The sequence below is a fragment of the Rattus rattus genome, chromosome 10 (assembly GCF_011064425.1).
Source record: "Rattus rattus isolate New Zealand chromosome 10, Rrattus_CSIRO_v1, whole genome shotgun sequence".
NCBI classification, from domain to species: domain Eukaryota; kingdom Metazoa; phylum Chordata; class Mammalia; order Rodentia; family Muridae; genus Rattus; species Rattus rattus.
In genome coordinates this window covers 66,997,075-67,009,396 of record NC_046163.1, presented here as the reverse complement: position 1 = coordinate 67,009,396, position 12,322 = coordinate 66,997,075, and the positions used below count along the sequence as shown (strand labels likewise).

General features: G+C 47.1%; 1 protein-coding gene across 1 annotated transcript in view; it reads right to left on the bottom strand.

Moving 5' to 3' along the window:
* Positions 1 to 12,322, bottom strand: part of Ush2a (usherin) — a 670,292-nt gene that overhangs the window by 49,904 nt on the left and 608,066 nt on the right. The window contains exon 61 of the mRNA XM_032915475.1: positions 2,684 to 2,911. Coding sequence (XP_032771366.1) covers positions 2,684 to 2,911 — 228 coding nt within the window. The remainder of the gene's footprint in view (positions 1 to 2,683; positions 2,912 to 12,322) is intronic.

The window sequence follows — 12,322 nt, the reverse complement described above, 5'->3', positions numbered from 1 at the left end:
GTCATCTTCACCAGGACTGAAGTGTCTATGCCCAGTTAAAAGCCACCTGTCACTCCCCCTCCTTTTCTGTGATCTTCACTCTTAGGATGTCACACCTCATCTCTTCCATCACCAGGTCTCTCCCTCTCTGACTATCTCTGTTAGCGTCTAAGTGTGCTCTAGCATCTCATTGATTTTTATAAAGGCCTCAGTACCTCAGTCTCCTGGCTACTGTCCCATGTCTCTGCTGTCCTTCCCACCTAAGTTTCTTCAATGAGTCTCCATCTTTCTTGATCACCGTCTTTCCCACAATCCACCACATTAGGGTATCCTCTAGCACAGCATCTTCCTGTCAAGGTTGCAGTGACTTTGCCCTTCCCCGGTCTGGGTCTACTTTTCCATTCTCTTGTCTCTTCTCATCTCAACAACATCTAGTCTTTTCTCTTTGCTTCTCTTCTCTCCTTGCCTACTCACCACCCTCTCTCAGTGTCCTTTCTCATTTCATTCTCCTGTGGCTATTCTTCCTCTTTATGATCCCCAAATTCCTTGTATCTTAGTGCGAGACTCTAGGATCTCCTCCTCATAGCTAACTGCATTCTCCTCATGATGCTTCTATCACTGTGGTTTTAAACATGGCTGTCCTCGAACCGACATCTGTGGAGTGACAGCCTCCAGTGGAGGTCCGGACTTTGACTTCTATTTACTTGCCCCTCAAACCTGTTCCTCTTCCAACTTTTCCTTCCCAATTAGCTAACACCTCAAGGTCAGAGCCCAGAAGGCAGTCTGAGGAGGCACTGCCTCTCCTCCTTCATATCTGGCCAGTTATTACAATTCTCCTCTCTCCCCTGTACATACATTTCCAACGCCCCCATCTTTCTCCATTCTACAATTTCCACTCTGATTTGGGCCATTTAATTTGAATTCTACCCTGAATTCTCCAACAGGCTCTAAACTCCCCTAGTCTCTCACAGGTCATGGGTGTGCAGTTGGGGTGAGGAAGGTGTTCCTTTGCTAAAGCCTTTGGTGATGTTCCAATCAACTCTCAACAAACTCCCTGTTCCTGTCACAGCCCAGAAGGTTGGGCTCACCCTGCCTCTAGTCTCTCCTGGTGCCATCTTCTCCTCCTTCTGTACAAGCTTCTATTTTCTTGAGCACACAAGGTCACTCCTGCCTCTGGGCCTTGCATTTGCTGTTCATTTTGTCTGGAACTTTTTTTTTTTTTTTTGCTCCTATATCTTCACATGACTGCCTCTATCTTGTCATTCAGGGCTCAGCTCAAATGTCAACTCAATTCAAATGATTATCCATTTTAAAATAGCCTGAGCAGGCATAATTACATGACTCTATTTAATTTTCTTTATAGCATCCATGGCTCCCTGAATCTCCCTTGCTTGTTTATTTACCAGCTTACCGTTTGGGCGTCTGTCCCTCTTTGACTCAACACTTTCCCCTGCATTTATTCATACCCATGTAAGGGCCCTGACAGCGGGAGACTTTCCTATCTTGTTCCCTCTTGAATAAGTGCACAGCACTTAGTAGAAGCTCAATAAATATTTGGTGAAATGCAGATGAAGGGAAGAGAAGTCAATATTCCTATTGTCAATCACATTCTAGAGAAGCAGTCTTGGGGAGGGAGAATAAACACAGGAAGAGCTTTGATGGGTAGAGGGGGAGCTCTGTTGCTGGGGAGAGCCTGAGAGCCAAGATTCAGGATTTAGGGTTGGGGATTTAGGTCTCTTGCCCTGGAGGAAGCCTTGTCTGACGTCTGCTGGTAGAAGGGTGGCTTGCCTCTTTGGGGGCCTTCGGTTAAGCAGAGGCAGCCCAGAAAGGGACAGGCTCAGGAGGTTAGAGCTGGCTCCAGAGACCCCTGGGCTAGAGCTGTTATTGCCTGTCTTCTTAAAGGACTCTGAGTTGACGCTAAGTCCTAACTTTTTCCTGTGAAGTAGACCTTGGCCATCTCCACCATCTGGGGAGAAAGACAGGAGCAGGCAGTGGCTACAGCAGCGGTGGCTGGGAGTTCTGCCACCCTGACCCAGGGAAGGACCAGAGTGGGAAAGCCAGAGGAGAGGACTGACGGTTAAATTGCTGCCAACCTTGGGGAGGGTATCAAAAAGATGAGGTGGGTCTACCTCACATGGGTAAGGGTTCAGCGCTTCACATGTGAGCTGTTCACGGAAATTCTGTCTCCTTTACATCCCCAGGTTGGTGAGAAGACACTTCTACGTGCTACAGTTTATAGATGGTTTTCTGAGGGCTATGCGTGGAAGTCAAGGGGTAGCAGGCCAGGTGTGTCTTACTTAGTGAATTAGGTAAGTCTGATGGAAACTCCGGAAGGAAGACAGCTCTGGGGGGCAGGAAGGCCAGGGTCATTTAGAGTTCAGAGCTTTTGGGATTCCTTGACTTCAAATCCCACCTCTGCTCTGGCAATTTTGCCCCAAAGCATCTACTTAACGTTTACGAGCCTCGTCAAGTTTAGTGGGTCCCACCTAGTGAGGCTGATGGGTGGATTAGATGGGGCAATCTCGGCACACTGCTGGGCCCATGGCGCCCCTCCCCTGGCTGTTCTTCACTGATCTGGGGTGAAGTGCCTAGAGGAGCCATCAAGGAGAATTAGCCCGGCTGTGAAGCTGGTTTTCTCACAGTGGCCTGATGGTGTGTCAGGGCTCATCTATTCATGTGGACGATGACGCAAGGTGGACTTTACCTTGATCACTCCGTTGGTCCTTACTGGCTTTGACCACTGCAGCAGCAGAGCCCGGCCGCCTTCTCTCTGCTCCGCTGTGAAGTTCATCAGTCCGCTTGGGGCAGACTCTAAAGTCTTAATCAGGGTCCAGGGGCTTGACACTTTCCCTGCACGGTTGACAGCTGCCACACCGATGTGGTACGTCGTGAATGGTTCCAAGCCAAAGAGATGGGCTTGACGGCTTGATCCCTGTAAGAAAGATGGCAGGTTAGGTGTCCTTAAGAAGAGGATAGAAGGTCATTCCCTGAGCTGCAGGGCCAAGTCAGGGACACACTGTTTCAGCAACTATAGCATAGCTCTACAGCCAAGGTTCGACTAGCACTGGGGAGAAGGTAGGTGTTATCTTGCTTGCTCTTGTTTTGAATACAGCAAGGCATGCAGCGAAATTCTCAACCTGGAGGTTGAATGACCCTTTCACGGGTGGAGAATCAGGTATTCTGCATATCAGATGTTTACGTTACAGCTCGTAACAGTGGTAAAATGACAGCTGCACAGTAGCAAGGCAAAGAATGTTATGGTTGGGGGGTCACTGCAACATGAGGCATGGTAATGAAGGGTCACAGCCTTCGGAAGGCTGAGACCATCGCACTGTTATATGGTTTCAGATCGGTGGAGAAGTCGAATCACATGGGACCTTTGGGTTTTCAGAGTTCACCAACCTACAAATTGTGATGCCCGGGATGAGAACTCCATTTAGTTCCATGGAGATCCGTTGGCCCCAAGTTGCATACCAGAGACCACAGAGGGCTGTCACCAGGGTGATGGAAAGTCCTTGTGAGTGCTGCCAGGACAGGACAATCCTAGTCCCCAGTGCTGCTTGTCTGTACAGGAGACCCCTTTGCCTCGCAGCCTCCCCCTGTTACTATGCTGGTGTGCATTTATATCTTACAGATTCCATAAGACAAACTTGAGAAAACAGCAACAAACCACTGAACTGAAAACGTACAAACCCCCTCGGAGAAGTCTGTATTAAAGTAAACGTGAAGCCATTCCTATCTGGTAGCAGCAGCGTAACTAAGACCATGAGAAGCGCCCAGAGTGATTGGTATCTAGGCTTTGAGAATTTCGCCTCTGCCGATCAAGAAGAAGAAAGGGATTGGAGAATTACTTTTGTTTGTTTGTTTGTTTCTTGCTTGCAGAGAGACATCTAACATATTTTGCATAACTTAGCTGGGGCTAAGAATCTTAGCACTCTGAAAGGCCCTGGGGCGTTTTTGCCAATCTGGGCTAGATAGATATGTCTGTTTAAGGTAGGAATTATGCTTGCAACAGGGGGGTAACAACATATGCATGAGTAAACACACACACACACACACACACACACACACACACACACACACACACACACACACGCAAGTTTTGAGAGGGGATATTTCTGTGAAACATGACCTGGGTATAAACCATCATGACTGAGTTTTGGCTGAGTGATGCCATTTATTTGTCATGATACATGTGACCAGTGTGCGTTGTTTGATGTTTAAATGTGACATTGACAGTTTATCAAGTGTTTCTTTTACTGGTTGCGTAAAGGTAGGGAGAAGAGTAATTTCTCACAGGTGGTGGCTAAGAACTCAGGCACAGTTATGAGGAAGGTCTGGTCCTTACTTTGGGGACTTCCAAATGTCATTTGGAAACTGAAAAAAAAAAAAGTACAACTAAAAACTGTAGATATATTTTCGGAGCTTTCCTCCCACTCCTGGTTTTAAGTTTCAGCTGAGCAATCGCTCCTATTCTGTGAGAAACCTGGACAGAGAAAATACAATTTCCTTTATGGATCTGAGGCTCGTAAAGTCAATTTTCCTGTTTCAGTAAGTCCCATTATGATATTACACGCTAACCTCCCGAAATCTTTTAATATTTAAACATTTGCTAAGCGGCCAGACTATGAAACAAATTTTACAGAAATACTAATTTCTCTTTTTTAAAATATTAAAAGTTAGATCATGAATATTTAAAAACTTATTTCTCCACAACATTGGATTGGTCTTTTAGATAAATATAGCATCGAACCAGGATGACCACAATGAATATTAAATCCGACAGCGCTTCCAGCCCTGATTACAAGCATCCTTTTCTGACAAATGATTTCTTTTCTCTGGAAATAGGGCAAACACGGGTAAGATTAATAATGCAAAAAAGAATAATTCTTTGTTCGGAAGAGTCAGTAATAGATGCCAATGAAGGCAGACGCCCCAAAGTGACCCAGAGTCACCTCTAACGGATCGTGGATAAGAAAGTAGATGGCTGGGGCACACTCAAGAGACAGTTTTTGTTGCAAGAAACCGGAGAACCACGTGGGCTCTAAAGCAAAAGCGTTTGCTTGTTGTCAGTAGTGGCGACTGCCCTGCTCCGGTTTACCTCAGAGCAGAGACTTCTGTTCAGCCCCTAGATGGCAATACTATCAAACACTTTCCGCAACGTGAGTACCTAGTGATTAACAGCCGGCTGTACTGTCTTCCACCATACTCCCGGCAACCAGTTTAAAAAAAAAAAAAATAACAGAGCTGATTTCATTATAGATTCTTTTAATAAACATTTATGGCTCAGATCCTTGAAAGCGAAAGGATTCAAGATGGCCCTGCCTGAAAACCTCCACTGTCTCCAGCAGAAACGGGGCCTGCGTGGGTCTCAGGCACCAACCCAGCAACAGACGTTTCAAGGTGTGGTCCTGCGAAGGGTGATTTTAACAGTGTTTTTCTAGTCTGGCCTACGTGTACCTTGATATGTATAATTACATCTTACAGGGGAAGAGTTCTCTTGTTACTTTGTTATTTCTGAAGAGCTGCCCCTCCCCCCACCCCTCAGGCTTACCTTCACTTTTCTCTTTCCCTCCTGTGTTTTCTAGGTTCTGTTTCCTCCTCTCCTCCTCCTACCTTCTCTCCTTTCTCTCTCTGGATGTTTTCACCCTGACATTGTTTCTCTCCTCCCTTTCTGGTTTCCTCTACTCTGCTCTCTCCCACCACATTATCCTCTCCTGGGATTTTAATTATTAAACAACTTTTTGTTTTCCTTGTTTGGCTGGGATTCTCACGTGTCCTGGGCTGGCTTTGGATTTGCCGTGTGTCAGAGAATGACCCTGGGTTGTAAATTCTGTGTCTACCTCCCAGGTTTGAGCGATGGCATGGCCACCACGGCCATCACGCTCTGTCTTATGTGGCTTATGTGGCGTTGGGTTGGAACCGAGGCTTCCTGTATGTCAGGGAAGCACTCAGCCATTGCAGTGACATCCGGCCTCGGTTGGCCCTTTCATGCTGTCTGCTTTTGCCAATTCCTTCTTGGTTATCGACTCATCCTCACTATGCCGGAAACCTTGCCACATGGTCTACTCTAGGGGTAGATCAGCTTTTGTTATCTACCAATGAAGATTAGCCCCACAAGCTAAGTGGGACGAGATCTCTTCTGGTAACCCTAACCTGGTTTCTCCGTCTGATAGTTCCAGTGATTTTCAGCCTCTTTCATTTTTTAAAAATTTATTTGCGTATGTGTCAGAGCTGGGATGCGAATCTGTGTATCGTTTATGAAGCAGGAAGACGGGAGTCTATGGGAGGCTTGGCCGGCTGAGGGTCTGCTGATAATTCGAACTACATTTTAACCTCTCAACTCCGCTCCTGGGGACACGGGAGACTACTTGGAGTCTTCGGCAGTCTGACAATTTTACACCATCTCCTCTGATTATTTTTGACGACTTGAAGTGCCCCAAAGGTGGCCAAGGGGTCAATAGGTTTATGTAGGTTGAAAATGATCAAAAATTACCATTGATCTGTAGCTGTCAATAAAAGGCTACATGGGGATAGTCCCTGCGCAAATGTTTAAACGGCAGAAAGCTACCTAACTCAGTCACCTTTGAGTCTATTGATCTGATGATCCAGCAGTTTCCAGAGCTTTCCCTCTGGTCTTTGTGGAGCATTTTCACTAAGCCCATCCACCTCAGCCCCGAGGAGGCTTCTTCACGCTGCTCCCAGTAATGAAGCCAATGTGGAGAGGCTCAGGGGCCGCTCTGCCCATCAAGGAGTATTATGCGCTAACTACAGTTTGGAAAAGGGTTAATCTTCGTGGGGCACCACTGCTCCATCCCACGCCAGTGAGATTTCTCTGCCTCTCTGCCTTTTATTTGTCCTCCTTGGCTTTTTATCCTAAAATAGATCAGCTCTGGCTTACAAATTCCTCCGGCCCCTCAGTTGTCATAAATGCAAAATTCTAGAAAACAAGCGACTTCAAAAGGGTAAGGAGAGCACTCCATTGGAAGTGCTGCCAGCACAACTATGACAAAGCCAAGGAGAAGCTGAAGATGGGAGCTGGAGAGTTAGGCCGAGCAGAGGAGCAGACCAGGAGAAGCCAGCAGGCTCCCCTGCTGCACCAGGTTCGCCCGTACCTCACCGTACCTCACCGTGCCTCACCATACCTCACCCTCATACCTCACATACCTCACCATACCTCACATACCTCACCGTACCTCACCGCACCTTACCATTTGCTAAGCCACAGGTTTAGAGGGAGTAGCTTCAGTCAGCTGGGCGCCTTTTCTATGCCCTGATGCTAACGAAATATTTTTCCAGTTTTCATCAACCCAGATAATCTGACTTATGGGTGGGTTCTATGGGTTTCTTTATTTTTTTTTTCTATTTAGAAAAAGTAACATTTGAGTTCCTCGAATGTTGATCAACATATTTGCATTCAGTGTTTACTTTACACAACTGAAATTAGACTTAAGAAGTGATGCCTTTATGATGTCTACTCGTTACCAGCACCTCAACCTTGGAGAGATAATTAAACGCATGGTAAACCAAGCTAAGACTCCCAAGACCAAAAAGCGGTAACTTTATTAGAATATTTCTACTGATTTCGCAAGTAGATGAACGGCTCTTCAGCCTTCTCTGTTCCTGGAGCTGTTGCTGGAAGGAGTAGAAATTTATGAACGTCAACCCACATGCATGCAGAACTGTTGTAAATCAAAGATCAATTCACAATACAAGAAAGGGATGGCGGGTGCATCCCAGTCTCCTGGCCGCTGGTTTCGCATGTGTGCCAGGTGTTACCACCAGGTAGTTGAGATGGAGCAGCCTACACGGTCAGGGAAACATGCAGAATTGTCAGGGGACAGTTGCACTCAATTCTTCAAATGTTTTTAAAATTACATTTAAACATTTATTGTCTCTCTGTCTCTGTCTCTCTGTCTGTCTCTGTCTCTGTCTCTGTGTGTGTGTGTGTGAGTGTGTGTGTGTGTGAGAGAGAGAGAGAGAGGCAGACAGAGAGAGACAGAGAGAGACAGAGAGACAGAGAGAGACAGAGAGACAGAGACAGAGAGAGACAGAGAGACAGAGAGACAGAGAGACAGAGAGACAGAGAGAGACAGAGAGAGACAGAGAGACAGAGAGAGACAGAGAGGCAGAGAGACAGAGAGGCAGAGAGACAGAGAGGCAGAGAGACAGAGAGACAGAGAGAGACAGAGAGACAGAGAGAGACAGAGAGACGGTGATTGTGTGGTGTTCACTGGAAAACTTGTGAGAGTTGGTTCTCTCCTTCTAACATGTGACTCTTCAGGATCCAACTCAGGTCTTCAGGCTCTGCAGAATATGTCTTTACCCCCAGAGCCATCCCCCCTCTGCAGCCATCTTGTTGGCTCCATATTCTTTAACCACTTCGAGCCTTTGTACACAAGAGGCTTCCTGAAGGGGGAACATGGATGGAAACTGGATTCTGACTAATCTGAATTGGGTGGGGCTGGTCCATGCTGCAGAGACGGGTCCAGTTCAGAACCTGGCTCTGCTGTCTGTGAGGGAAGCACAGAGCAGCCTTTTTGAAGTCAGAAGACAGGAGGTGAATCTTTACAGAAGGCATTGGTGGGGCGTGGTGTGGAACTCTGGACCGGGAAGAAGCAGTCTCACTGGAGGCTAGCAAGTGGCCCGTCAGGAGGGACAGAGGAAGTTAGCATGAGAGGATGGGTTGCAGAACTGGAAGGGGCTGTTAATGTCACCTGAGTGACATTGGAGCAGAAATCTGTGAGAATTGGTTGCATTCAGAGTTCTGCACTACGACTGCTGCTGTAACACACAGACCTGAGCATTCTGCCCTGGAGTGCTGTGGAGAGACGGGAACGTAACCCACGTACTCAACTGCTGCTCAGCTGCCAAGAAGAGACTGCCGCCACCTCAGGCAACCAAGAGCCACTTCTGGGAAGAAGGCCTGAAAACCTTTGCAACACCATCTCCATCAAAATGTCTGCTATATCATCATCATCATCACCATCATCATCATCACCATCACCACCACCACCATCATCACCATCACCATCATCATCATCATCATCATCATTACTTCAGAAAACAGGAGTTTTAGTCAGGTTCCCGTGTGACGACTCTAAGTCCAGCAACCAAAGCAAGGATGTTCGCTCTTACCGTCTAGTTGTGGTGGTGGTGGTGGAAAACAGGAGTGGTGTCAGTAGCCTGTATTGTTTTGTTGGTTTTGGAAGTTTTTGTGTAATAATCCACAGCTTCTGGGAGCAGCCTTATCCACTCTTGCAGAGTACCTCGGCGTAACGATCTAGTCAATAACCCTAGGTCTGGGTACAGGAGAGCAACCCTAACCAAATTCAGTGACGTATGCGTAAAGAGACAGAAGTAGGAGAGTGCCGTCCTGGGAAGAAGGGGACCAGAAGGAGAGGTAGGGGGTAGGAGGAGAACAGGGGTAAACACGATCACAACACATTACGTATTTTATGAAACTATCAAAGAATAGATCTAAAGATTTTTTTTTTAAAGCCTCTCACCTCGCTGTGAAACAGGCAGGCCGGGCACCTGCATCGTGCCCATTGCTGCAAGAGTGCCATGAATGCCTTGAGAGTAAGCAAACACCTTCTGTTTGCGCGCAAGTCCTGCCCCATGAGATCAACCGTACCTGCCACAACTGTTGGCACAAGGACCTGTGACAAGACAGGTCACAGGCCCAAGCCACGTGGACATAGTGTGCAATGGACTCCTTTACTGTTAGAGCCGTAGATCATGTTCCCGCAAGCCTCATTAGAGAAGCTTCTGTTTGTAGGAGACGGCAATCAACACAGAGACTTACAACAGGCCAGGGTACGTAGAATAGGAGACTAGGGGATGCTTATATCTAAGTGGAATCTCTATCCTGCATGCTCTTCTCCCAGGGCTCGGGGATCATTGTGGAATAGGGGGCGGGAAGACTATGGGAACCAGAGGTGGTGAGTAAACACAAGGGGACAGTGGCTTTCAGACAGGACACATGAACTCATGGTGGTTATGACAGCGTGCACCAGCCTTGTGCACGCTCAAGCCCAACCAAATCTAAACATAGAGAGGAGGTGTGAATACGAAGTCTCGCCCCTAGCTGAGGTTGGCTGAGGAGCTCCAAGACCCAAGCTGTTGGGAGGAGAGGCAGCTTTCTGAAAGAATATTGCCATGGTACCTTGACCAGGCCCCAGTAGGAAGCCACACATGGGTAATGGAGATTGAATCTGATGAATGAGGGTGGGGAAGGACCATGTAAAGGTGGGTAGGTAGGGAATCTGGGAGGAGCTGGGGAAGGGGTGAACACAGCCAAAACTCACTGTATGGAATTCTCAAAAAACCAATAAAGAAAAAAGAAGAAACAAGAGAGGTTTTAAAAACAAACAAACAAACAAACAAACAACAGCAACAAAACAAAGTCTGGAGAGGGGAAAGCATTTGCTAAGCCTAAGGACCTGAATCAGATCTCCAGGAAGGAGGAAGCCAGCAGCCAGGAGTATCGGTGTACACTTGTAACTCTATCCAAAATGATGAGCTCTGGGTACAGTGCGAGACCCAGACTCAGAAAAATAAGGTGAAGGGGTAACTGAGGACACCCAACTTCAACCTCTGGCCTCCACATGTGCCTACATGGACAAGCACGTGTATGGGCACAGAGATACACAGACAGACATACAGATGCACAGATATACACACACATAGATGCACACTTATACACACATGGACACATAGACACACTGACAGACACATAGACACACAGATGCAGAGACACATGTATAGGTGCACAGATACACACACATACACACACATATATATACAGACACATAGACACACACACACACACATATATATGCATGTACAGACAGACACACAGACATATAGATATACTGACAGACAGGCATACAAATGAATAAAGACAATGGGTTTTAGGAAGATAGAAAATGAGTTGAATTATAGCTGGGTTTTCTGCTTTCTCCTGCCTTCTAGGCTTTTTTGCAGTCGGCACAAGTCAGTGTGGATCTAGCCGCATCCTTGCCCCAACATCTTGCACAGATCAAACACCTGCAAGTTAGAGCTACTGCTGATGGCTGGGAAGCAAGATTAGCTCAGAGGCCATGCAAGTACCTACTCTCAGCTCTGACACCACCTGTGCTTTAGAACCCAGGCACAGAGACCTAAAGAACGTACGACCCCCAAACTCCCTTCGCGTGTGACTGTGAGGTGTTGTGCTAGTCTTGTCTAGGCAGGACCTCTTTGCTGAACTATTACATGTTCCCAACATAACATTCAGCAGTTAGGGCTGTGTATTCCTCAATGCCTTCACTTGGCTAAACATCTGCACAGAGAGGAGGAGGGTGAGGAAAGAGGGCGGGCATTTCTTCTCTAAGTATACCATTCATTCATAGTGAGAGGGGTCAGTAGAAAATGAGGACTTGAGTCCCAGATGATTTCTGGAAAAATTGGCTCTATCAATTAATCAAATAAGACAAAAAAGAAAAAACCCACAAAAACTCCCCAGAATCCTTGCAGTATATACGATGATGTTCCTATTACCATAAAAACACCGAGGGGAAAAAGAATAGCTTGAGATAGCATATTTGTCAAAGGGGAAGACGAAAAAAATTAAATTTGTGATAATTAAATTTTAAAGTGTCAAATCAGTCACACTAAATATTAAAGAACAGCACTTTTGATCCATCAAAATTAAAAATGTGCACAGTCTGTGCCCAGCAATTCTACCCTGATAATCTATTCTGCAGAAAGCTACGAGAACTATGGTGACACGCATGTAAGAGAATCTTACCCCAGTCAGTGTACGGTATGCATGCACTATTAGACGCCCCTTAGGCTTCGGAGAAATCACAGGAAACAGGGACAGGCTCATTCTGTCCTATGCCACAATGAGGGAAAGGGAAGTGGGTGAAAAAAGAGAGGGAGATGAGGAAGAGAAGAATCTAGGAGGAGGAGGGGAGGGGAGGAGGAAGAGGAGAAAGAGGAGAGGAGGAGGAGGGAGGGAGGAGGAAGAGGAGGGGAGGAGAAGGAAAAGGAGGAAGAGAGGGGGAGGGGGGGAGGAGGAAGGGAGGAAGAGGGAGAGGAGGGGGGGGGGGGAGAAGGGGAAGGGGGGGGAGAGGGAGGAGGGGAGGGGGGGGAGGAAGGAGAGGGAGAGGGAGAGGGAGAGGAGGAGGAGGAGGAGGAGGAGGAGGAGGAGAAAGAGGAGGAGGAGGAGGAGCAGAAAGCTCTGGTATTGCTGGAAATCCTGAAGAGAACAAGTCAGTGAGAATTACTACTTAATGTCTGCCTTGAAAGACGCACTGAGGGAAAGAACCTGCGAGGTCACTGCTCTAATAGGCGA